This window comes from Ambystoma mexicanum, chromosome 8 (genome assembly GCF_040938575.1).
Source record: "Ambystoma mexicanum isolate Mex_15411 chromosome 8, UKY_AmexF1_1, whole genome shotgun sequence".
Lineage (NCBI taxonomy): Eukaryota > Metazoa > Chordata > Amphibia > Caudata > Ambystomatidae > Ambystoma > Ambystoma mexicanum.
The window spans coordinates 793,216,117-793,243,993 of NC_090929.1; the positions used below are offsets into that span (position 1 = coordinate 793,216,117).

The window sequence follows — 27,877 nt, forward strand, 5'->3', positions numbered from 1 at the left end:
CCCGCACTGCCCATCGGCGGTGGCGATACGTGTTGTTCTAGCTTATTCAAGCACTTACTTGCACAACAATTCACTTTTGTACATGCATTTCCCATGATTACTCAATTACCTGTTATCAGCGCGCCTAGCGTTCGCTAATCTCTGTTACCTTGCGTAACGTCTGTACTTAACTCGTGATCACAAGGATTATAACCCCTAGGGCATACTTAAGTGTAGTATTTCCCCATGTTATAATACTACATGCAAACAAAACAAAAAATTTAATAAATAAAACGGAAAGGAAAAAAAAAAAAAATGACACGACTTTCATTTCTCAAATAGTCATTCAACAGCTAGAAATATTCTCACCGGATTTCAGATGTCATCTATCTCGCCAGCACACATGCCAGCACACACTCACGTCTGTGTCGGAACCTCTCAGAAAACTTTGCACTGGTCCTCAGACGGTTGTTCAGACGGAAAAGAACCTTTGGTCACAAACGGATCATCTTGTTGAGCAGTTAGTTGCAGATGTGGTCTGAGGTTTTTTCTTGTGGCTGCTAGAGCACGAGCTCCTTTCTGAGCAGAGGCCTCCACGGTGAATTCATCAAACCGACAATCCTGCACTGGTCAACCGCTGGAAAAAAATCCAAGCTGGATCCGCCTGTCACCGAAGTCTCACCACCAGAGTTCGCCAAATTGTAAAACAGGGAATTTACAATGGATATATTTGTGGTTCGCCCAGTCTGAAATATAAATCGGATAAACACTTTTAAATCAGATACATACAGATTCCGACACAGAGGTTTTTCTCAATTGCAAGCATTTATTACAAATAACACTATAGTGGGTGAGAAAAGAAAGATTACAATGACAGAGAAAAAACATAATTCATGAATTCCTCAGTTGCTGACAATTTTCAGAACAGAATGACCATGTTTATATACCTAGATACCAGACATCACTCCCACACTATACGTGCCTAGACATCTCGTGGCAGATCAATCACCCCTCCGTCACTTCTGTGATGATTTCCCAGAATTGGGTCCGAACGGTATATGCAGAGAGTAAAAAGGCAGTCGTTTGTCATAATACATCACATCCAATGTTACTGAAAGCAAATGCTATTTGTAAAATCAGGAAGGAAAGCGAGCAGCGCAAACATTTACTGTGTACAAAGGTTAAAAGCAGCAGAAAAAAGGAAGTGTTTCTGCCAGTCTTCTGCCAGTTGTATTAATAAAATGGTTTACTGTAAATTTATCATTAATGTCAGCGGAATTTTCTCACATCTGGGATGAGCTGATGTACTTTCAACACGCATATCTCGGTGAGAGGTCATGCTGTTTATCTTGAATTCCAGCAAGTGTAAGCAAGTTTTATGCATTGTGCAGTTTTAAGCAGGGACCTCTAACGTGAGGCCTAATGTTTTAGCTTTGTGTGTTAAAGCAAGGAGGCCTAATCTTTTGAATGGTGTTTATAATTGGCCCCTAGCAGATTATGTTTTGTAGCAGGCTCTCCTTCAAGCAATATTGTTATGAACTGATTAACAGATAAAATTGACATTTCCACAGACGGCCCTTTTGTTAATCAGCTCAACAATATTGCTACACTAAAGTTACAGAACCGCCTCATATATCTCCTCATCCTGGACAGCTGTCTGTGAAACATACTCAGTGGCATCACTAGAAAAGGGATCAAGAGGTAAAGAGGTGCAAGGTGAAGGCCGAGGGGGCAAAGCAGGTCTTCCTATGTCTATTTCAGTAATCTCAATTTGCATCAGTTCCTGTATAGCGACATCCTGCATCATCAGTGCAACTCCTCTGGCACCACGGAATGGTCGTGGGGCACAAAATTGGGCTAGATATTGGCAGCATGTAGGTAAGCATTTAACAAAAAGGCAGCATCCCAGGATTATTAGTATCCCTGTAAGCAGTACCATTCCTATCTTCCAACCCCATAGGCTAAAGAAACCCCAAATGGAATGTAAAAATTCCCATGATCCAGTTTCTATGTGAACCTGGGAGCCAATCCCACTGAGCCTTTTTATGGACTCACGCACAGAGGTGGAAGCATCGTATACATAGGAACAGCAGCTATTCCCTATAATTTTGCATGTTCCAGCGCTCTCAGCCAAAATCATGTCTAGCACCATCCTGTTCGGAAGAGCCACTAGCCTAATAGCTTGCATTTCAATAGTTATGTTTTCTAAAGCATCTTCTGTCTCAGAGATTGTGGCCTCCAAGAGTCTAGCTAACCTCCTAATATCACGGGAGTTAATAGCGGGGCCAAACCAGGGAATAAAAGCTTTCATAAAATCACCGGCTATGTCTGCTGCAGTATCTCCTTGGTTCACCACACCCCTTCTGGAGCGTGGTAGGGGCTTAATGACAGGTTGTGGAACATCTTTGTTGCGTTTAACAGATATGGCAGGTAATACAAATCCTAGATGGCAACGTCCTGACCAGCCCTTGGGAAGCCATGTGTGCGCATTACTACCACAGATAAAGTAAATAGAATCCCCCACATACAAAGGGGAATCCATAGAAGGATGTAGGTCAGGCATGTGGTAGGTCATGTTACAATCTAGGCTATATCCCATATCATAGGCCCCAGAAGCTTCTATACAGATACTACCTTGGACATATAGGTTTCTTAATTTAAGGAATGCAATCGGGTTTGTGGTGGGGGAGTTCACACTAAATTTATCAGGAGAATATAGTTCATTATCAGGAAAGGGTGAAAAATAAGATGAAAAAGGAAAAGTAGCATTGGGCATAGTTACCAGATCACATTGGCGCCTTTTAAGGACATCCTTATCAAAATCAGAGTAAGCGCTTTTGTGATTCAGAGCAGTACCACGCTTGGTGCTAAACCCTAAAGACAATTGTCTGAGGGCAAGCACTATCTCAATACGTGAGAATACTTAATAAAGCGCATAACAGGAAGGCAGAAAAGGTAAAGGTATCTGTAGCAGGGGCATTCCTTCCCCCACATAGGCAGGTAGCTGCAAGCAGATCCAGCAATCAGAATCCTTCACAATATCATGAGTGTGATGAAGCAGGAGGATAAAAGCATTCCCTCTTATTTGTACCTTATGATATAATTCTTCCGGTGAAGAGACAGATATGGGTATGGGCTTAGCAGAATATGGGGTTTTGAGCAATTTGTCTAGGAAAAAAATAAACTGAATAGGAAAACACTCAGCAGTAGTAGAAATGACAGAACCTTGGGTTTGGAGCGATACCAAGGTCTGGATTCAGGAGTAGGTGTGTCATAGATACTGTTTGGCATTATGAGAGAGTTTCTTAAACGAAATACTCTAACAGGCTGAGGCAAGACAAGGGTTATAGGAGTTTCAGGAGTGTTCATATGCCTCACCCCAAAGACAGTTCATTAAAGATGCCGGTATTCACCGCCCTGGACAATCCGCAGAGAAGGCAGCAAAGTCGATTCAAGAAAAGAAGCAAGCGTCAATCAGCACAGTTACTTTAGTTTTCATGGCCTGAGGTTATATCGTGGTCCCTCTGTCACTCCTGTGATGTCTTTGGGAGGCACGATACCTGGGGAAAGGTTGCACGGAGGTAGTCTTTGGGAATTATCAGTCCCTTGCGGCACAGATTCTTCTCATGGTAACTCTGTAGACGTATTCCCAGCCAGAAATGGAGGAGCCCGCTTCACGTGGCTGTCATGTATCCAGTTACGATGTCCTTCGCACTTGACAGCAGTCTGGGTGGCTAGTAGGACCTGAACTGGGCCCTTCCACCGTGGTTGTAGACTGGATGATCGCTGGAAGTTCTTGGTAAAAATCCAGTCGCCAGGCTGTATGGAGTGGTCGGATCCTTCAACAGGCTTTGGGAAAAAGTTTTTCACCTGTTTATGAATAATAGACAACCTCTTAGTAATCTCCAAACAGTAATTGCTCAACAAAGGATAAGGGACATTTGACAGTTTTCTTGGACTTGGGATTCCCCATATATTTGCTGGTCGTCCCATTACAACTTCATATGGTGACAAACCTACTCCTGAATGTGGGACAGTACGTATGGACATTAAGGCCAGGGGCAAAGCATCTACCCACTTGAGGGGGCTACTGGCACAGATTTTTGCCAATTTGCTCTTCAGGGTGGAATTGAAATGTTTACATAAACCAGCTGCGGCCAGATGAAAAATGGAATGGAAATTTTGTCGTATTCCCAAAGCCTGACACACTAGGTTCATTGTCTTATTAACAAAGTGAACACCATTGTCACTCCAAATTGTATGGGGCAGTCCGTATCTTGGAAAATACTCTTTTACCAAAGCCTTTGCAGTGCTTAAGGCAGTATTATCCACCATAGGGAATGCTTCTGTCCATTTGCTGAACATACATACTACAACTAGTACATATTTAAATCTCTAACATAGAGGCATTTCTATGAAATCCATTTGAAGGCATTCGGATGGTAACTCTGGGGGTCTGAAATGACCACTAGGGACAGGTGTACCCTTTCCTATGTTGTGTGTTAAGCAGGTAATGCAATTTTTACATTTAGCTACAGCTGTTTTCCAAATGTTTGTGTTATACCATACTTCTCCTAGTAAGGCTACAATTGCATCTGCACATATATGGGAATGTCCATGTGCCATTGTGAGCATTATAGACACATATTTGTCTGGTAACATCCATAATCTCCTATCAGATTGGTATACATAACAACCATCATCAAGGGTGGCTTTGCTGTTCCATTTCTCAAGTTCCTCTTTGGATGCATCTGCTTGTATTTGTCTGACACATTCAAGAGAATTATCAAATTCAATATTTACTGGTGCATTTACTGATACATAGGCTAAAGTGGCAGGTGCTTGGGCAGTCAATTTAGCTGTCCTATCAGCGAATGCATTACCTATTCCCACATCATTTGTCACTTTCTTATGAGCGCTGCATTTAATAATTGCTAGCTTTCTAGGCTCTACTAGTGAATTCAACAATCTTGTGATTAGCATTCCATGCTGGATTTTGGTACCAGGAGAAGTAAGAAAACCTCTCTCAGCCCATAATTTTCCAAAATTATGCGCCACACCGAAGGCGTACTGGCTGTCAGTGTATGTATTCACTCTTAAATCAAGGCTGAGCTCACATGCCCGAGTTAATGCAATGATTTCTGCTGCTTCGGCAGAGTGCTGTGGAATTTTGCAACTTTCAACCACTGTTTTCAATGTAGTAATAGCATAGGCAGCTGTGGAGCTACCGCATGACAATTTAAAACACAAGCCATCCACATACAGAGTTCCATCAGGTTCACTTAAAGGTATATCAGTTAAATCTACCCTTCCCTTTGTCTCCTCCTCTGTTGTTAGGATACAGTCATGCAATACAGTGAGGTCATCAGAACGGAGGGGTAGCATTGTGGCTGGGTTCAGAGAATTACACCTTTTTATCATTATGTGTGGTGCAAGTAAAATCAGTTCATATCTGGTCAACCTAGCATTAGTCATGTGCTGAGTTTGTGTTTTGTTCATCAGTATATCAATAGCATGAGGCACCATCACTACCAGTTGATTTCCTTGCACAATACTTTCAGATTGTTTCACAGAAAGTGCAGCACCTGCAATTGCCCTTAGGCATCTAGGTAAACCCCTAGCCACTGTGTCTAAGGTTGAAGAAAAATAGGCACAAGGCCTGTTTTTATCTCCATGGAGTTGAGTTAATACAGATAACGAAAATCCAGATCATTCATGCACAAACAAGGAAAAACACTTAGCATAATTAGGGTTCCCTAAAGCAGGTGAGTCGCATAAAGCCTGTTTTAGCATATCACAGCTTGCTTGGTGTTCTGGTAACCATGGCATTGGAGTTGTTGTCTCTTTGGTAGTGAGATTAAGTAAGGGTTTTGCTAAGAGAGAAAAATTGGGAATCCATTGGCGGCAAAACGACGTCATTCCCAAAAATCCTCTCACTTCTTGCTGTGTGGTTGGAGCTATTGTATTGAATACAGCTTGTATTCTCTGTGGATGTAATTTCCTTTCTCCCTTTGATAGGAGATGACCCAAATAAGTAACTTGTTTTTAGCAAAACTGTAACTTACTCTGAGAAGCATTGTGACCCAATGGTGCTAAGAAATCCAATAATTGGACTGTACAGTTTATGCATTGTTCTTTGGTGTCAGCAGCTATAAGCAAATCATCTACATACTGTAAGAGGGCTGTGCCATCAGGAAATGAAAAACAATCTAGCTGTGCTTTTAAAGCTTGACTGTAAATACTTGGACTCTCTGTATAACCTTGTGGAGCTCTACAGAATGTATAAGACCTTCCTTCAATATTAAAAGCAAACAAATACTGGCTATCCTCATGGATTGGAACGCTAAAAAATGCGTTCTTAAGGTCTATTACTGTAAAATACTGGGCAGCAGGTCGGATCATGGTAAAAAGAGAAACCATGTCTGGTACAACTGGAAATTGAGGTAGTACTATCTTGTTAATACGGCGCAAATCAATAACTAATCGCCATTCAGGTGTTGCATTCTCGCTAACCTTCTTCCGAATGGGAAGTATAGGGCTGTTACAGGGGCTGCCTGCAATTTGTTTGACAATGCCTTTAGCTAAGAAATCTTGTATGACTGAACGGATTCCTTCTAGTGCTTGTTGTGTTATTTTGTACTGGGGTATTCTTGGGTAAAGAACATTATTCTTTAATGTAATGCGAACAGGTGCTATCTGGAGACACCCTACATCATTTTTACCTTTAGCCCATACCCTCTCATCAACAGTTAGTAATTCATCAGGAAGTACCTCTGTGGTAATAGCATTGTAAGCACAGCCTTTTTGTAAGTAATCAGACATGCAAGTGAGATAGACACCATCAGGGGTACAATAAATTGTAGCATGCAATTTTTTTAGCAGATCCATTCCCAATAGATTCAATGCACATTTGTTAGTAAGCACAACAGGAGCAAGACATGAAATAGGTCCTATAGAGAACTGGATAGGCTCTGAAATGGGGTTATGAATAGGGGTATTTGAAAACCCTACTGATGTATTTACTTTCCCAGAAAGGGGTGCAGTAGGTACCAACTTATGGGAGATGGATGTATGGGTAGCCCTGGTGTCAAGTAAGAACCTCACTTTTCCTGGCTTTGCATTTTTAAGTGCTAATTCAACATAGGGTCCTTTGGGGTCCACTTGTATTTTCACTCTCCCTTTTCCCTCTCTTGGGCATCCCTATTCTACATAATCATCTCAATGTGTGTCATCTTCATAGTAATCTCTTGCTGAATACTGTTGGCCTTGTCTAGGATCGAAATAATTCTGCTGCTCTTGGATAGTTTTTACCTCTTCACTGTTACCTTGTCTCATCTGTCCTCTGGAAAAACCACGTCCCACTGATCTCCCTCTCCCCCTTGGTCTTAGAGGGCATTCCCTAATACAATGGTTACTCAATTTACAATAGTGACATCCTTCATCGATACCACTCCTTCCATTGGATGGGGGTGCACTTCCTCCCTGTCTTCCTCTCAACATACCTCTTGCTGTCGGCATCTGTCCCCTTCCTCTCACTGGAAATGCTTTTTGCATTAATACTCTAGTTTTTAAACTATTAAGCTTTCTATCTTTCTCATTCTGGGTTGGCCATGTAGATTCATACGTTTGAATATCATTCTTAAGGAGCCCTTCTACAAAGTGCGAGCAAAATCCCTTTTGTCCTTCGGTCGTACTTAAATCCATTCCGCTAAAAGAGCTAAAAGCCTGCTCTTTCCTAGTAAAATAATTTCCAACTGATTCTCCTTCACTCTGTTTGCAATGAGTTAACTTATCCCAGTTCATCTGTTTTCGGGGTACTATCTGTTCTATCCTTCTCATTATGTATTCTGGCAAGGCAAGAATAGTCTTGTGTAAAGAACCCTGCCCATCCCTGTATTTGGTCACTTTTTCATCCTCTAAATCAGTCCATTTAATCGGAGGTCCTTCACTATCCTGTTTTCTACATTGTCTCCAAATATCTGGGGGTAATATACATGAGAACAACTGATCAATATCATTTATTGTGAGAGGTCCACTCTTTAGCACTCGGTTAGTTTGACTATACCATTGCTCTGGATTTTGTCTAATATCTGGAAAATCCTTGGTAAAAGATAATAATTCCATTCTATTCCAAGGCACATGAACCTGATGTGTGGGGTTGCTGCTATCAACGCCTGGTACTTCTCTCATAGGGTTCTGGTGCGTTACTGATTTTTTAAGGGAATTTTTTCAAGCCACATAAGCAGTGTCACTATAATATCTGAACAGTCTTCTATCGAAATGATCCCTTTTTGGCTATTCACATCCATTTCCCTGTAGTGGTCTGGAAGATCATATGCTTCATCCCTATTAATCAATTTATAGGCTGACCATACTTTGTTGCATAAGTAATTTACAATTTCATTTGCCACTGGCTGATCAACTTGAGGTGCATTATCCCTAGCTATTTTAATGCCTTCCGTACTTTTGCCTATCCAAGCATTTGCAAAACATTTTGCTTCATCCTTCTGGGATGTAGTTATGCTTCTAGTCTGGTATCCAGAAGTACTTGGTGGAGGAGGGGTCTCCTTTGACTCCCCACTCCCTTCCGGGCGAGAGTAAGGAAGCGGAGGAGCTCTCTTAGTAGAGAGAAGGCATTCTAATAAGGGATCAGGCTCTTCATCTGTCTGCATCATAGGTGCAGAAGCCTCAGCACATGGTTTGGATACATATGCTCTTACCGTGCTTAGAACACACTCTCTGTTATCCTGTTCCCATCCTTCCTTTAGTTTCTGGAGCTCATAGGCTTTTGCTTTATCCCTCTCTGATTGTGGCTTGTTATCCTTAAGCCGTGCTTCTCTTATAGATTTCTGTCTGGCATAATCCTCCCAGATTTTATAAGTTTCCCACTGAAGAGGTCTTATCGTGCTTCCCTGAGATATGCAATTCGGGCTAAATCAAAAGAGCCATAAATCGGAAAAGACAGGGCAAGATCACTGGCTTTGGAGGTATATTTGTGCCATTCTCGTAAGAACAAAACTGTGCCTAACCCTTTTTTTACCATGAATTCCCATCCCGCACTGCCCATCGGCGGTGGCGATACGTGTTGTTCTAGCTTATTCAAGCACTTACTTGCACAACAATTCACTTTTGTACATGCATTTCCCATGATTACTCAATTACCTGTTATCAGCGCGCCTAGCGTTCGCTAATCTCTGTTACCTTGCGTAACGTCTGTACTTAACTCGTGATCACAAGGATTATAACCCCTAGGGCATACTTAAGTGTAGTATTTCCCCATGTTATAATACTACATGCAAACAAAACAAAAAATTTAATAAATAAAACGGAAAGGAAAAAAAAAAAAAATGACACGACTTTCATTTCTCAAATAGTCATTCAACAGCTAGAAATATTCTCACCGGATTTCAGATGTCATCTATCTCGCCAGCACACATGCCAGCACACACTCACGTCTGTGTCGGAACCTCTCAGAAAACTTTGCACTGGTCCTCAGACGGTTGTTCAGACGGAAAAGAACCTTTGGTCACAAACGGATCATCTTGTTGAGCAGTTAGTTGCAGATGTGGTCTGAGGTTTTTTCTTGTGGCTGCTAGAGCACGAGCTCCTTTCTGAGCAGAGGCCTCCACGGTGAATTCATCAAACCGACAATCCTGCACTGGTCAACCGCTGGAAAAAAATCCAAGCTGGATCCGCCTGTCACCGAAGTCTCACCACCAGAGTTCGCCAAATTGTAAAACAGGGAATTTACAATGGATATATTTGTGGTTCGCCCAGTCTGAAATATAAATCGGATAAACACTTTTAAATCAGATACATACAGATTCCGACACAGAGGTTTTTCTCAATTGCAAGCATTTATTACAAATAACACTATAGTGGGTGAGAAAAGAAAGATTACAATGACAGAGAAAAAACATAATTCATGAATTCCTCAGTTGCTGACAATTTTCAGAACAGAATGACCATGTTTATATACCTAGATACCAGACATCACTCCCACACTATACGTGCCTAGACATCTCGTGGCAGATCAATCACCCCTCCGTCACTTCTGTGATGATTTCCCAGAATTGGGTCCGAACGGTATATGCAGAGAGTAAAAAGGCAGTCGTTTGTCATAATACATCACATCCAATGTTACTGAAAGCAAATGCTATTTGTAAAATCAGGAAGGAAAGCGAGCAGCGCAAACATTTACTGTGTACAAAGGTTAAAAGCAGCAGAAAAAAGGAAGTGTTTCTGCCAGTCTTCTGCCAGTTGTATTAATAAAATGGTTTACTGTAAATTTATCATTAATGTCAGCGGAATTTTCTCACATCTGGGATGAGCTGATGTACTTTCAACACGCATATCTCGGTGAGAGGTCATGCTGTTTATCTTGAATTCCAGCAAGTGTAAGCAAGTTTTATGCATTGTGCAGTTTTAAGCAGGGACCTCTAACGTGAGGCCTAATGTTTTAGCTTTGTGTGTTAAAGCAAGGAGGCCTAATCTTTTGAATGGTGTTTATAATTGGCCCCTAGCAGATTATGTTTTGTAGCAGGCTCTCCTTCAAGCAATATTGTTATGAACTGATTAACAGATAAAATTGACATTTCCACAGACGGCCCTTTTGTTAATCAGCTCAACAATATTGCTACACTAAAGTTACAGAACCGCCTCATATATCTCCTCATCCTGGACAGCTGTCTGTGAAACATACTCAGTGGCATCACTAGAAAAGGGATCAAGAGGTAAAGAGGTGCAAGGTGAAGGCCGAGGGGGCAAAGCAGGTCTTCCTATGTCTATTTCAGTAATCTCAATTTGCATCAGTTCCTGTATAGCGACATCCTGCATCATCAGTGCAACTCCTCTGGCACCACGGAATGGTCGTGGGGCACAAAATTGGGCTAGATATTGGCAGCATGTAGGTAAGCATTTAACAAAAAGGCAGCATCCCAGGATTATTAGTATCCCTGTAAGCAGTACCATTCCTATCTTCCAACCCCATAGGCTAAAGAAACCCCAAATGGAATGTAAAAATTCCCATGATCCAGTTTCTATGTGAACCTGGGAGCCAATCCCACTGAGCCTTTTTATGGACTCACGCACAGAGGTGGAAGCATCGTATACATAGGAACAGCAGCTATTCCCTATAATTTTGCATGTTCCAGCGCTCTCAGCCAAAATCATGTCTAGCACCATCCTGTTCGGAAGAGCCACTAGCCTAATAGCTTGCATTTCAATAGTTATGTTTTCTAAAGCATCTTCTGTCTCAGAGATTGTGGCCTCCAAGAGTCTAGCTAACCTCCTAATATCACGGGAGTTAATAGCGGGGCCAAACCAGGGAATAAAAGCTTTCATAAAATCACCGGCTATGTCTGCTGCAGTATCTCCTTGGTTCACCACACCCCTTCTGGAGCGTGGTAGGGGCTTAATGACAGGTTGTGGAACATCTTTGTTGCGTTTAACAGATATGGCAGGTAATACAAATCCTAGATGGCAACGTCCTGACCAGCCCTTGGGAAGCCATGTGTGCGCATTACTACCACAGATAAAGTAAATAGAATCCCCCACATACAAAGGGGAATCCATAGAAGGATGTAGGTCAGGCATGTGGTAGGTCATGTTACAATCTAGGCTATATCCCATATCATAGGCCCCAGAAGCTTCTATACAGATACTACCTTGGACATATAGGTTTCTTAATTTAAGGAATGCAATCGGGTTTGTGGTGGGGGAGTTCACACTAAATTTATCAGGAGAATATAGTTCATTATCAGGAAAGGGTGAAAAATAAGATGAAAAAGGAAAAGTAGCATTGGGCATAGTTACCAGATCACATTGGCGCCTTTTAAGGACATCCTTATCAAAATCAGAGTAAGCGCTTTTGTGATTCAGAGCAGTACCACGCTTGGTGCTAAACCCTAAAGACAATTGTCTGAGGGCAAGCACTATCTCAATACGTGAGAATACTTAATAAAGCGCATAACAGGAAGGCAGAAAAGGTAAAGGTATCTGTAGCAGGGGCATTCCTTCCCCCACATAGGCAGGTAGCTGCAAGCAGATCCAGCAATCAGAATCCTTCACAATATCATGAGTGTGATGAAGCAGGAGGATAAAAGCATTCCCTCTTATTTGTACCTTATGATATAATTCTTCCGGTGAAGAGACAGATATGGGTATGGGCTTAGCAGAATATGGGGTTTTGAGCAATTTGTCTAGGAAAAAAATAAACTGAATAGGAAAACACTCAGCAGTAGTAGAAATGACAGAACCTTGGGTTTGGAGCGATACCAAGGTCTGGATTCAGGTGTAGGTGTGTCATAGATACTGTTTGGCATTATGAGAGAGTTTCTTAAACGAAATACTCTAACAGGCTGAGGCAAGACAAGGGTTATAGGAGTTTCAGGAGTGTTCATATGCCTCACCCCAAAGACAGTTCATTAAAGATGCCGGTATTCACCGCCCTGGACAATCCGCAGAGAAGGCAGCAAAGTCGATTCAAGAAAAGAAGCAAGCGTCAATCAGCACAGTTACTTTAGTTTTCATGGCCTGAGGTTATATCGTGGTCCCTCTGTCACTCCTGTGATGTCTTTGGGAGGCACGATACCTGGGGAAAGGTTGCACGGAGGTAGTCTTTGGGAATTATCAGTCCCTTGCGGCACAGATTCTTCTCATGGTAACTCTGTAGACGTATTCCCAGCCAGAAATGGAGGAGCCCGCTTCACGTGGCTGTCATGTATCCAGTTACGATGTCCTTCGCACTTGACAGCAGTCTGGGTGGCTAGTAGGACCTGAACTGGGCCCTTCCACCGTGGTTGTAGACTGGATGATCGCTGGAAGTTCTTGGTAAAAATCCAGTCGCCAGGCTGTATGGAGTGGTCGGATCCTTCAACAGGCTTTGGGAAAAAGTTTTTCACCTGTTTATGAATAATAGACAACCTCTTAGTAATCTCCAAACAGTAATCGCTCAACAAAGGATAAGGGACATTTGACAGTTTTCTTGGACTTGGGATTCCCCATATATTTGCTGGTCGTCCCATTACAACTTCATATGGTGACAAACCTACTCCTGAATGTGGGACAGTACGTATGGACATTAAGGCCAGGGGCAAAGCATCTACCCACTTGAGGGGGCTACTGGCACAGATTTTTGCCAATTTGCTCTTCAGGGTGGAATTGAAATGTTTACATAAACCAGCTGCGGCCAGATGAAAAATGGAATGGAAATTTTGTCGTATTCCCAAAGCCTGACACACTAGGTTCATTGTCTTATTAACAAAGTGAACACCATTGTCACTCCAAATTGTATGGGGCAGTCCGTATCTTGGAAAATACTCTTTTACCAAAGCCTTTGCAGTGCTTAAGGCAGTATTATCCACCATAGGGAATGCTTCTGTCCATTTGCTGAACATACATACTACAACTAGTACATATTTAAATCTCTAACATAGAGGCATTTCTATGAAATCCATTTGAAGGCATTCGGATGGTAACTCTGGGGGTCTGAAATGACCACTAGGGACAGGTGTACCCTTTCCTATGTTGTGTGTTAAGCAGGTAATGCAATTTTTACATTTAGCTACAGCTGTTTTCCAAATGTTTGTGTTATACCATACTTCTCCTAGTAAGGCTACAATTGCATCTGCACATATATGGGAATGTCCATGTGCCATTGTGAGCATTATAGACACATATTTGTCTGGTAACATCCATAATCTCCTATCAGATTGGTATACATAACAACCATCATCAAGGGTGGCTTTGCTGTTCCATTTCTCAAGTTCCTCTTTGGATGCATCTGCTTGTATTTGTCTGACACATTCAAGAGAATTATCAAATTCAATATTTACTGGTGCATTTACTGATACATAGGCTAAAGTGGCAGGTGCTTGGGCAGTCAATTTAGCTGTCCTATCAGCGAATGCATTACCTATTCCCACATCATTTGTCACTTTCTTATGAGCGCTGCATTTAATAATTGCTAGCTTTCTAGGCTCTACTAGTGAATTCAACAATCTTGTGATTAGCATTCCATGCTGGATTTTGGTACCAGGAGAAGTAAGAAAACCTCTCTCAGCCCATAATTTTCCAAAATTATGCGCCACACCGAAGGCGTACTGGCTGTCAGTGTATGTATTCACTCTTAAATCAAGGCTGAGCTCACATGCCCGAGTTAATGCAATGATTTCTGCTGCTTCGGCAGAGTGCTGTGGAATTTTGCAACTTTCAACCACTGTTTTCAATGTAGTAATAGCATAGGCAGCTGTGGAGCTACCGCATGACAATTTAAAACACAAGCCATCCACATACAGAGTTCCATCAGGTTCACTTAAAGGTATATCAGTTAAATCTACCCTTCCCTTTGTCTCCTCCTCTGTTGTTAGGATACAGTCATGCAATACAGTGAGGTCATCAGAACGGAGGGGTAGCATTGTGGCTGGGTTCAGAGAATTACACCTTTTTATCATTATGTGTGGTGCAAGTAAAATCAGTTCATATCTGGTCAACCTAGCATTAGTCATGTGCTGAGTTTGTGTTTTGTTCATCAGTATATCAATAGCATGAGGCACCATCACTACCAGTTGATTTCCTTGCACAATACTTTCAGATTGTTTCACAGAAAGTGCAGCACCTGCAATTGCCCTTAGGCATCTAGGTAAACCCCTAGCCACTGTGTCTAAGGTTGAAGAAAAATAGGCACAAGGCCTGTTTTTATCTCCATGGAGTTGAGTTAATACAGATAACGAAAATCCAGATCATTCATGCACAAACAAGGAAAAACACTTAGCATAATTAGGGTTCCCTAAAGCAGGTGAGTCGCATAAAGCCTGTTTTAGCATATCACAGCTTGCTTGGTGTTCTGGTAACCATGGCATTGGAGTTGTTGTCTCTTTGGTAGTGAGATTAAGTAAGGGTTTTGCTAAGAGAGAAAAATTGGGAATCCATTGGCGGCAAAACGACGTCATTCCCAAAAATCCTCTCACTTCTTGCTGTGTGGTTGGAGCTATTGTATTGAATACAGCTTGTATTCTCTGTGGATGTAATTTCCTTTCTCCCTTTGATAGGAGATGACCCAAATAAGTAACTTGTTTTTAGCAAAACTGTAACTTACTCTGAGAAGCATTGTGACCCAATGGTGCTAAGAAATCCAATAATTGGACTGTACAGTTTATGCATTGTTCTTTGGTGTCAGCAGCTATAAGCAAATCATCTACATACTGTAAGAGGGCTGTGCCATCAGGAAATGAAAAACAATCTAGCTGTGCTTTTAAAGCTTGACTGTAAATACTTGGACTCTCTGTATAACCTTGTGGAGCTCTACAGAATGTATAAGACCTTCCTTCAATATTAAAAGCAAACAAATACTGGCTATCCTCATGGATTGGAACGCTAAAAAATGCGTTCTTAAGGTCTATTACTGTAAAATACTGGGCAGCAGGTCGGATCATGGTAAAAAGAGAAACCATGTCTGGTACAACTGGAAATTGAGGTAGTACTATCTTGTTAATACGGCGCAAATCAATAACTAATCGCCATTCAGGTGTTGCATTCTCGCTAACCTTCTTCCGAATGGGAAGTATAGGGCTGTTACAGGGGCTGCCTGCAATTTGTTTGACAATGCCTTTAGCTAAGAAATCTTGTATGACTGAACGGATTCCTTCTAGTGCTTGTTGTGTTATTTTGTACTGGGGTATTCTTGGGTAAAGAACATTATTCTTTAATGTAATGCGAACAGGTGCTATCTGGAGACACCCTACATCATTTTTACCTTTAGCCCATACCCTCTCATCAACAGTTAGTAATTCATCAGGAAGTACCTCTGTGGTAATAGCATTGTAAGCACAGCCTTTTTGTAAGTAATCAGACATGCAAGTGAGATAGACACCATCAGGGGTACAATAAATTGTAGCATGCAATTTTTTTAGCAGATCCATTCCCAATAGATTCAATGCACATTTGTTAGTAAGCACAACAGGAGCAAGACATGAAATAGGTCCTATAGAGAACTGGATAGGCTCTGAAATGGGGTTATGAATAGGGGTATTTGAAAACCCTACTGATGTATTTACTTTCCCAGAAAGGGGTGCAGTAGGTACCAACTTATGGGAGATGGATGTATGGGTAGCCCTGGTGTCAAGTAAGAACCTCACTTTTCCTGGCTTTGCATTTTTAAGTGCTAATTCAACATAGGGTCCTTTGGGGTCCACTTGTATTTTCACTCTCCCTTTTCCCTCTCTTGGGCATCCCTATTCTACATAATCATCTCAATGTGTGTCATCTTCATAGTAATCTCTTGCTGAATACTGTTGGCCTTGTCTAGGATCGAAATAATTCTGCTGCTCTTGGATAGTTTTTACCTCTTCACTGTTACCTTGTCTCATCTGTCCTCTGGAAAAACCACGTCCCACTGATCTCCCTCTCCCCCTTGGTCTTAGAGGGCATTCCCTAATACAATGGTTACTCAATTTACAATAGTGACATCCTTCATCGATACCACTCCTTCCATTGGATGGGGGTGCACTTCCTCCCTGTCTTCCTCTCAACATACCTCTTGCTGTCGGCATCTGTCCCCTTCCTCTCACTGGAAATGCTTTTTGCATTAATACTCTAGTTTTTAAACTATTAAGCTTTCTATCTTTCTCATTCTGGGTTGGCCATGTAGATTCATACGTTTGAATATCATTCTTAAGGAGCCCTTCTACAAAGTGCGAGCAAAATCCCTTTTGTCCTTCGGTCGTACTTAAATCCATTCCGCTAAAAGAGCTAAAAGCCTGCTCTTTCCTAGTAAAATAATTTCCAACTGATTCTCCTTCACTCTGTTTGCAATGAGTTAACTTATCCCAGTTCATCTGTTTTCGGGGTACTATCTGTTCTATCCTTCTCATTATGTATTCTGGCAAGGCAAGAATAGTCTTGTGTAAAGAACCCTGCCCATCCCTGTATTTGGTCACTTTTTCATCCTCTAAATCAGTCCATTTAATCGGAGGTCCTTCACTATCCTGTTTTCTACATTGTCTCCAAATATCTGGGGGTAATATACATGAGAACAACTGATCAATATCATTTATTGTGAGAGGTCCACTCTTTAGCACTCGGTTAGTTTGACTATACCATTGCTCTGGATTTTGTCTAATATCTGGAAAATCCTTGGTAAAAGATAATAATTCCATTCTATTCCAAGGCACATGAACCTGATGTGTGGGGTTGCTGCTATCAACGCCTGGTACTTCTCTCATAGGGTTCTGGTGCGTTACTGATTTTTTAAGGGAATTTTTTCAAGCCACATAAGCAGTGTCACTATAATATCTGAACAGTCTTCTATCGAAATGATCCCTTTTTGGCTATTCACATCCATTTCCCTGTAGTGGTCTGGAAGATCATATGCTTCATCCCTATTAATCAATTTATAGGCTGACCATACTTTGTTGCATAAGTAATTTACAATTTCATTTGCCACTGGCTGATCAACTTGAGGTGCATTATCCCTAGCTATTTTAATGCCTTCCGTACTTTTGCCTATCCAAGCATTTGCAAAACATTTTGCTTCATCCTTCTGGGATGTAGTTATGCTTCTAGTCTGGTATCCAGAAGTACTTGGTGGAGGAGGGGTCTCCTTTGACTCCCCACTCCCTTCCGGGCGAGAGTAAGGAAGCGGAGGAGCTCTCTTAGTAGAGAGAAGGCATTCTAATAAGGGATCAGGCTCTTCATCTGTCTGCATCATAGGTGCAGAAGCCTCAGCACATGGTTTGGATACATATGCTCTTACCGTGCTTAGAACACACTCTCTGTTATCCTGTTCCCATCCTTCCTTTAGTTTCTGGAGCTCATAGGCTTTTGCTTTATCCCTCTCTGATTGTGGCTTGTTATCCTTAAGCCGTGCTTCTCTTATAGATTTCTGTCTGGCATAATCCTCCCAGATTTTATAAGTTTCCCACTGAAGAGGTCTTATCGTGCTTCCCTGAGATATGCAATTCGGGCTAAATCAAAAGAGCCATAAATCGGAAAAGACAGGGCAAGATCACTGGCTTTGGAGGTATATTTGTGCCATTCTCGTAAGAACAAAACTGTGCCTAACCCTTTTTTTACCATGAATTCCCATCCCGCACTGCCCATTGGCGGTGGCGATACGTGTTGTTCTAGCTTATTCAAGCACTTACTTGCACAACAATTCACTTTTGTACATGCATTTCCCATGATTACTCAATTACCTGTTATCAGCGCGCCTAGCGTTCGCTAATCTCTGTTACCTTGCGTAACGTCTGTACTTAACTCGTGATCACAAGGATTATAACCCCTAGGGCATACTTAAGTGTAGTATTTCCCCATGTTATAATACTACATGCAAACAAAACAAAAAATTTAATAAATAAAACGGAAAGGAAAAAAAAAAAAAATGACACGACTTTCATTTCTCAAATAGTCATTCAACAGCTAGAAATATTCTCACCGGATTTCAGATGTCATCTATCTCGCCAGCACACATGCCAGCACACACTCACGTCTGTGTCGGAACCTCTCAGAAAACTTTGCACTGGTCCTCAGACGGTTGTTCAGACGGAAAAGAACCTTTGGTCACAAACGGATCATCTTGTTGAGCAGTTAGTTGCAGATGTGGTCTGAGGTTTTTTCTTGTGGCTGCTAGAGCACGAGCTCCTTTCTGAGCAGAGGCCTCCACGGTGAATTCATCAAACCGACAATCCTGCACTGGTCAACCGCTGGAAAAAAATCCAAGCTGGATCCGCCTGTCACCGAAGTCTCACCACCAGAGTTCGCCAAATTGTAAAACAGGGAATTTACAATGGATATATTTGTGGTTCGCCCAGTCTGAAATATAAATCGGATAAACACTTTTAAATCAGATACATACAGATTCCGACACAGAGGTTTTTCTCAATTGCAAGCATTTATTACAAATAACACTATAGTGGGTGAGAAAAGAAAGATTACAATGACAGAGAAAAAACATAATTCATGAATTCCTCAGTTGCTGACAATTTTCAGAACAGAATGACCATGTTTATATACCTAGATACCAGACATCACTCCCACACTATACGTGCCTAGACATCTCGTGGCAGATCAATCACCCCTCCGTCACTTCTGTGATGATTTCCCAGAATTGGGTCCGAACGGTATATGCAGAGAGTAAAAAGGCAGTCGTTTGTCATAATACATCACATCCAATGTTACTGAAAGCAAATGCTATTTGTAAAATCAGGAAGGAAAGCGAGCAGCGCAAACATTTACTGTGTACAAAGGTTAAAAGCAGCAGAAAAAAGGAAGTGTTTCTGCCAGTCTTCTGCCAGTTGTATTAATAAAATGGTTTACTGTAAATTTATCATTAATGTCAGCGGAATTTTCTCACATCTGGGATGAGCTGATGTACTTTCAACACGCATATCTCGGTGAGAGGTCATGCTGTTTATCTTGAATTCCAGCAAGTGTAAGCAAGTTTTATGCATTGTGCAGTTTTAAGCAGGGACCTCTAACGTGAGGCCTAATGTTTTAGCTTTGTGTGTTAAAGCAAGGAGGCCTAATCTTTTGAATGGTGTTTATAATTGGCCCCTAGCAGATTATGTTTTGTAGCAGGCTCTCCTTCAAGCAATATTGTTATGAACTGATTAACAGATAAAATTGACATTTCCACAGACGGCCCTTTTGTTAATCAGCTCAACAATATTGCTACACTAAAGTTACAGAACCGCCTCATATATCTCCTCATCCTGGACAGCTGTCTGTGAAACATACTCAGTGGCATCACTAGAAAAGGGATCAAGAGGTAAAGAGGTGCAAGGTGAAGGCCGAGGGGGCAAAGCAGGTCTTCCTATGTCTATTTCAGTAATCTCAATTTGCATCAGTTCCTGTATAGCGACATCCTGCATCATCAGTGCAACTCCTCTGGCACCACGGAATGGTCGTGGGGCACAAAATTGGGCTAGATATTGGCAGCATGTAGGTAAGCATTTAACAAAAAGGCAGCATCCCAGGATTATTAGTATCCCTGTAAGCAGTACCATTCCTATCTTCCAACCCCATAGGCTAAAGAAACCCCAAATGGAATGTAAAAATTCCCATGATCCAGTTTCTATGTGAACCTGGGAGCCAATCCCACTGAGCCTTTTTATGGACTCACGCACAGAGGTGGAAGCATCGTATACATAGGAACAGCAGCTATTCCCTATAATTTTGCATGTTCCAGCGCTCTCAGCCAAAATCATGTCTAGCACCATCCTGTTCGGAAGAGCCACTAGCCTAATAGCTTGCATTTCAATAGTTATGTTTTCTAAAGCATCTTCTGTCTCAGAGATTGTGGCCTCCAAGAGTCTAGCTAACCTCCTAATATCACGGGAGTTAATAGCGGGGCCAAACCAGGGAATAAAAGCTTTCATAAAATCACCGGCTATGTCTGCTGCAGTATCTCCTTGGTTCACCACACCCCTTCTGGAGCGTGGTAGGGGCTTAATGACAGGTTGTGGAACATCTTTGTTGCGTTTAACAGATATGGCAGGTAATACAAATCCTAGATGGCAACGTCCTGACCAGCCCTTGGGAAGCCATGTGTGCGCATTACTACCACAGATAAAGTAAATAGAATCCCCCACATACAAAGGGGAATCCATAGAAGGATGTAGGTCAGGCATGTGGTAGGTCATGTTACAATCTAGGCTATATCCCATATCATAGGCCCCAGAAGCTTCTATACAGATACTACCTTGGACATATAGGTTTCTTAATTTAAGGAATGCAATCGGGTTTGTGGTGGGGGAGTTCACACTAAATTTATCAGGAGAATATAGTTCATTATCAGGAAAGGGTGAAAAATAAGATGAAAAAGGAAAAGTAGCATTGGGCATAGTTACCAGATCACATTGGCGCCTTTTAAGGACATCCTTATCAAAATCAGAGTAAGCGCTTTTGTGATTCAGAGCAGTACCACGCTTGGTGCTAAACCCTAAAGACAATTGTCTGAGGGCAAGCACTATCTCAATACGTGAGAATACTTAATAAAGCGCATAACAGGAAGGCAGAAAAGGTAAAGGTATCTGTAGCAGGGGCATTCCTTCCCCCACATAGGCAGGTAGCTGCAAGCAGATCCAGCAATCAGAATCCTTCACAATATCATGAGTGTGATGAAGCAGGAGGATAAAAGCATTCCCTCTTATTTGTACCTTATGATATAATTCTTCCGGTGAAGAGACAGATATGGGTATGGGCTTAGCAGAATATGGGGTTTTGAGCAATTTGTCTAGGAAAAAAATAAACTGAATAGGAAAACACTCAGCAGTAGTAGAAATGACAGAACCTTGGGTTTGGAGCGATACCAAGGTCTGGATTCAGGAGTAGGTGTGTCATAGATACTGTTTGGCATTATGAGAGAGTTTCTTAAACGAAATACTCTAACAGGCTGAGGCAAGACAAGGGTTATAGGAGTTTCAGGAGTGTTCATATGCCTCACCCCAAAGACAGTTCATTAAAGATGCCGGTATTCACCGCCCTGGACAATCCGCAGAGAAGGCAGCAAAGTCGATTCAAGAAAAGAAGCAAGCGTCAATCAGCACAGTTACTTTAGTTTTCATGGCCTGAGGTTATATCGTGGTCCCTCTGTCACTCCTGTGATGTCTTTGGGAGGCACGATACCTGGGGAAAGGTTGCACGGAGGTAGTCTTTGGGAATTATCAGTCCCTTGCGGCACAGATTCTTCTCATGGTAACTCTGTAGACGTATTCCCAGCCAGAAATGGAGGAGCCCGCTTCACGTGGCTGTCATGTATCCAGTTACGATGTCCTTCGCACTTGACAGCAGTCTGGGTGGCTAGTAGGACCTGAACTGGGCCCTTCCACCGTGGTTGTAGACTGGATGATCGCTGGAAGTTCTTGGTAAAAATCCAGTCGCCAGGCTGTATGGAGTGGTCGGATCCTTCAACAGGCTTTGGGAAAAAGTTTTTCACCTGTTTATGAATAATAGACAACCTCTTAGTAATCTCCAAACAGTAATCGCTCAACAAAGGATAAGGGACATTTGACAGTTTTCTTGGACTTGGGATTCCCCATATATTTGCTGGTCGTCCCATTACAACTTCATATGGTGACAAACCTACTCCTGAATGTGGGACAGTACGTATGGACATTAAGGCCAGGGGCAAAGCATCTACCCACTTGAGGGGGCTACTGGCACAGATTTTTGCCAATTTGCTCTTCAGGGTGGAATTGAAATGTTTACATAAACCAGCTGCGGCCAGATGAAAAATGGAATGGAAATTTTGTCGTATTCCCAAAGCCTGACACACTAGGTTCATTGTCTTATTAACAAAGTGAACACCATTGTCACTCCAAATTGTATGGGGCAGTCCGTATCTTGGAAAATACTCTTTTACCAAAGCCTTTGCAGTGCTTAAGGCAGTATTATCCACCATAGGGAATGCTTCTGTCCATTTGCTGAACATACATACTACAACTAGTACATATTTAAATCTCTAACATAGAGGCATTTCTATGAAATCCATTTGAAGGCATTCGGATGGTAACTCTGGGGGTCTGAAATGACCACTAGGGACAGGTGTACCCTTTCCTATGTTGTGTGTTAAGCAGGTAATGCAATTTTTACATTTAGCTACAGCTGTTTTCCAAATGTTTGTGTTATACCATACTTCTCCTAGTAAGGCTACAATTGCATCTGCACATATATGGGAATGTCCATGTGCCATTGTGAGCATTATAGACACATATTTGTCTGGTAACATCCATAATCTCCTATCAGATTGGTATACATAACAACCATCATCAAGGGTGGCTTTGCTGTTCCATTTCTCAAGTTCCTCTTTGGATGCATCTGCTTGTATTTGTCTGACACATTCAAGAGAATTATCAAATTCAATATTTACTGGTGCATTTACTGATACATAGGCTAAAGTGGCAGGTGCTTGGGCAGTCAATTTAGCTGTCCTATCAGCGAATGCATTACCTATTCCCACATCATTTGTCACTTTCTTATGAGCGCTGCATTTAATAATTGCTAGCTTTCTAGGCTCTACTAGTGAATTCAACAATCTTGTGATTAGCATTCCATGCTGGATTTTGGTACCAGGAGAAGTAAGAAAACCTCTCTCAGCCCATAATTTTCCAAAATTATGCGCCACACCGAAGGCGTACTGGCTGTCAGTGTATGTATTCACTCTTAAATCAAGGCTGAGCTCACATGCCCGAGTTAATGCAATGATTTCTGCTGCTTCGGCAGAGTGCTGTGGAATTTTGCAACTTTCAACCACTGTTTTCAATGTAGTAATAGCATAGGCAGCTGTGGAGCTACCGCATGACAATTTAAAACACAAGCCATCCACATACAGAGTTCCATCAGGTTCACTTAAAGGTATATCAGTTAAATCTACCCTTCCCTTTGTCTCCTCCTCTGTTGTTAGGATACAGTCATGCAATACAGTGAGGTCATCAGAACGGAGGGGTAGCATTGTGGCTGGGTTCAGAGAATTACACCTTTTTATCATTATGTGTGGTGCAAGTAAAATCAGTTCATATCTGGTCAACCTAGCATTAGTCATGTGCTGAGTTTGTGTTTTGTTCATCAGTATATCAATAGCATGAGGCACCATCACTACCAGTTGATTTCCTTGCACAATACTTTCAGATTGTTTCACAGAAAGTGCAGCACCTGCAATTGCCCTTAGGCATCTAGGTAAACCCCTAGCCACTGTGTCTAAGGTTGAAGAAAAATAGGCACAAGGCCTGTTTTTATCTCCATGGAGTTGAGTTAATACAGATAACGAAAATCCAGATCATTCATGCACAAACAAGGAAAAACACTTAGCATAATTAGGGTTCCCTAAAGCAGGTGAGTCGCATAAAGCCTGTTTTAGCATATCACAGCTTGCTTGGTGTTCTGGTAACCATGGCATTGGAGTTGTTGTCTCTTTGGTAGTGAGATTAAGTAAGGGTTTTGCTAAGAGAGAAAAATTGGGAATCCATTGGCGGCAAAACGACGTCATTCCCAAAAATCCTCTCACTTCTTGCTGTGTGGTTGGAGCTATTGTATTGAATACAGCTTGTATTCTCTGTGGATGTAATTTCCTTTCTCCCTTTGATAGGAGATGACCCAAATAAGTAACTTGTTTTTAGCAAAACTGTAACTTACTCTGAGAAGCATTGTGACCCAATGGTGCTAAGAAATCCAATAATTGGACTGTACAGTTTATGCATTGTTCTTTGGTGTCAGCAGCTATAAGCAAATCATCTACATACTGTAAGAGGGCTGTGCCATCAGGAAATGAAAAACAATCTAGCTGTGCTTTTAAAGCTTGACTGTAAATACTTGGACTCTCTGTATAACCTTGTGGAGCTCTACAGAATGTATAAGACCTTCCTTCAATATTAAAAGCAAACAAATACTGGCTATCCTCATGGATTGGAACGCTAAAAAATGCGTTCTTAAGGTCTATTACTGTAAAATACTGGGCAGCAGGTCGGATCATGGTAAAAAGAGAAACCATGTCTGGTACAACTGGAAATTGAGGTAGTACTATCTTGTTAATACGGCGCAAATCAATAACTAATCGCCATTCAGGTGTTGCATTCTCGCTAACCTTCTTCCGAATGGGAAGTATAGGGCTGTTACAGGGGCTGCCTGCAATTTGTTTGACAATGCCTTTAGCTAAGAAATCTTGTATGACTGAACGGATTCCTTCTAGTGCTTGTTGTGTTATTTTGTACTGGGGTATTCTTGGGTAAAGAACATTATTCTTTAATGTAATGCGAACAGGTGCTATCTGGAGACACCCTACATCATTTTTACCTTTAGCCCATACCCTCTCATCAACAGTTAGTAATTCATCAGGAAGTACCTCTGTGGTAATAGCATTGTAAGCACAGCCTTTTTGTAAGTAATCAGACATGCAAGTGAGATAGACACCATCAGGGGTACAATAAATTGTAGCATGCAATTTTTTTAGCAGATCCATTCCCAATAGATTCAATGCACATTTGTTAGTAAGCACAACAGGAGCAAGACATGAAATAGGTCCTATAGAGAACTGGATAGGCTCTGAAATGGGGTTATGAATAGGGGTATTTGAAAACCCTACTGATGTATTTACTTTCCCAGAAAGGGGTGCAGTAGGTACCAACTTATGGGAGATGGATGTATGGGTAGCCCTGGTGTCAAGTAAGAACCTCACTTTTCCTGGCTTTGCATTTTTAAGTGCTAATTCAACATAGGGTCCTTTGGGGTCCACTTGTATTTTCACTCTCCCTTTTCCCTCTCTTGGGCATCCCTATTCTACATAATCATCTCAATGTGTGTCATCTTCATAGTAATCTCTTGCTGAATACTGTTGGCCTTGTCTAGGATCGAAATAATTCTGCTGCTCTTGGATAGTTTTTACCTCTTCACTGTTACCTTGTCTCATCTGTCCTCTGGAAAAACCACGTCCCACTGATCTCCCTCTCCCCCTTGGTCTTAGAGGGCATTCCCTAATACAATGGTTACTCAATTTACAATAGTGACATCCTTCATCGATACCACTCCTTCCATTGGATGGGGGTGCACTTCCTCCCTGTCTTCCTCTCAACATACCTCTTGCTGTCGGCATCTGTCCCCTTCCTCTCACTGGAAATGCTTTTTGCATTAATACTCTAGTTTTTAAACTATTAAGCTTTCTATCTTTCTCATTCTGGGTTGGCCATGTAGATTCATACGTTTGAATATCATTCTTAAGGAGCCCTTCTACAAAGTGCGAGCAAAATCCCTTTTGTCCTTCGGTCGTACTTAAATCCATTCCGCTAAAAGAGCTAAAAGCCTGCTCTTTCCTAGTAAAATAATTTCCAACTGATTCTCCTTCACTCTGTTTGCAATGAGTTAACTTATCCCAGTTCATCTGTTTTCGGGGTACTATCTGTTCTATCCTTCTCATTATGTATTCTGGCAAGGCAAGAATAGTCTTGTGTAAAGAACCCTGCCCATCCCTGTATTTGGTCACTTTTTCATCCTCTAAATCAGTCCATTTAATCGGAGGTCCTTCACTATCCTGTTTTCTACATTGTCTCCAAATATCTGGGGGTAATATACATGAGAACAACTGATCAATATCATTTATTGTGAGAGGTCCACTCTTTAGCACTCGGTTAGTTTGACTATACCATTGCTCTGGATTTTGTCTAATATCTGGAAAATCCTTGGTAAAAGATAATAATTCCATTCTATTCCAAGGCACATGAACCTGATGTGTGGGGTTGCTGCTATCAACGCCTGGTACTTCTCTCATAGGGTTCTGGTGCGTTACTGATTTTTTAAGGGAATTTTTTCAAGCCACATAAGCAGTGTCACTATAATATCTGAACAGTCTTCTATCGAAATGATCCCTTTTTGGCTATTCACATCCATTTCCCTGTAGTGGTCTGGAAGATCATATGCTTCATCCCTATTAATCAATTTATAGGCTGACCATACTTTGTTGCATAAGTAATTTACAATTTCATTTGCCACTGGCTGATCAACTTGAGGTGCATTATCCCTAGCTATTTTAATGCCTTCCGTACTTTTGCCTATCCAAGCATTTGCAAAACATTTTGCTTCATCCTTCTGGGATGTAGTTATGCTTCTAGTCTGGTATCCAGAAGTACTTGGTGGAGGAGGGGTCTCCTTTGACTCCCCACTCCCTTCCGGGCGAGAGTAAGGAAGCGGAGGAGCTCTCTTAGTAGAGAGAAGGCATTCTAATAAGGGATCAGGCTCTTCATCTGTCTGCATCATAGGTGCAGAAGCCTCAGTACATGGTTTGGATACATATGCTCTTACCGTGCTTAGAACACACTCTCTGTTATCCTGTTCCCATCCTTCCTTTAGTTTCTGGAGCTCATAGGCTTTTGCTTTATCCCTCTCTGATTGTGGCTTGTTATCCTTAAGCCGTGCTTCTCTTATAGATTTCTGTCTGGCATAATCCTCCCAGATTTTATAAGTTTCCCACTGAAGAGGTCTTATCGTGCTTCCCTGAGATATGCAATTCGGGCTAAATCAAAAGAGCCATAAATCGGAAAAGACAGGGCAAGATCACTGGCTTTGGAGGTATATTTGTGCCATTCTCGTAAGAACAAAACTGTGCCTAACCCTTTTTTTACCATGAATTCCCATCCCGCACTGCCCATCGGCGGTGGCGATACGTGTTGTTCTAGCTTATTCAAGCACTTACTTGCACAACAATTCACTTTTGTACATGCATTTCCCATGATTACTCAATTACCTGTTATCAGCGCGCCTAGCGTTCGCTAATCTCTGTTACCTTGCGTAACGTCTGTACTTAACTCGTGATCACAAGGATTATAACCCCTAGGGCATACTTAAGTGTAGTATTTCCCCATGTTATAATACTACATGCAAACAAAACAAAAAATTTAATAAATAAAACGGAAAGGAAAAAAAAAAAAAATGACACGACTTTCATTTCTCAAATAGTCATTCAACAGCTAGAAATATTCTCACCGGATTTCAGATGTCATCTATCTCGCCAGCACACATGCCAGCACACACTCACGTCTGTGTCGGAACCTCTCAGAAAACTTTGCACTGGTCCTCAGACGGTTGTTCAGACGGAAAAGAACCTTTGGTCACAAACGGATCATCTTGTTGAGCAGTTAGTTGCAGATGTGGTCTGAGGTTTTTTCTTGTGGCTGCTAGAGCACGAGCTCCTTTCTGAGCAGAGGCCTCCACGGTGAATTCATCAAACCGACAATCCTGCACTGGTCAACCGCTGGAAAAAAATCCAAGCTGGATCCGCCTGTCACCGAAGTCTCACCACCAGAGTTCGCCAAATTGTAAAACAGGGAATTTACAATGGATATATTTGTGGTTCGCCCAGTCTGAAATATAAATCGGATAAACACTTTTAAATCAGATACATACAGATTCCGACACA

General features: G+C 41.7%; 1 protein-coding gene across 2 annotated transcripts; it reads right to left on the minus strand.

Annotated features, from left to right (window-relative positions):
* Window positions 1-27,877, minus strand: LOC138472451 (uncharacterized). Of its 2 annotated transcripts, XR_011268604.1 has the most exons (4): window positions 27,445-27,877; window positions 18,413-21,913; window positions 9,381-12,881; window positions 1-3,849 (listed from the first exon to the last, which is right to left on the minus strand). XR_011268604.1 is itself a non-coding variant. In XM_069610627.1 (3 exons), the coding sequence occupies exon 1, from the start codon at window positions 23,567-23,569 to the stop codon at window positions 22,439-22,441; it is 1,131 nt and encodes a 376-aa protein (XP_069466728.1). In that variant the 5' UTR covers window positions 23,570-25,714; the 3' UTR covers window positions 1-3,849; window positions 9,381-12,881; window positions 18,413-22,438. The 2 variants fall into 2 exon arrangements, 1 of the variants encoding a protein (XP_069466728.1); XM_069610627.1 differs by lacking the exon at window positions 27,445-27,877 and having other exon boundaries at window positions 18,413-25,714.

Bases quoted from the DNA above. Each gene is read 5' to 3' on its own strand.
- LOC138472451 (XM_069610627.1), bottom strand. From the start codon at position 23,569: ATGGTGCCTCATGCTATTGATATACTGATGAACAAAACACAAACTCAG.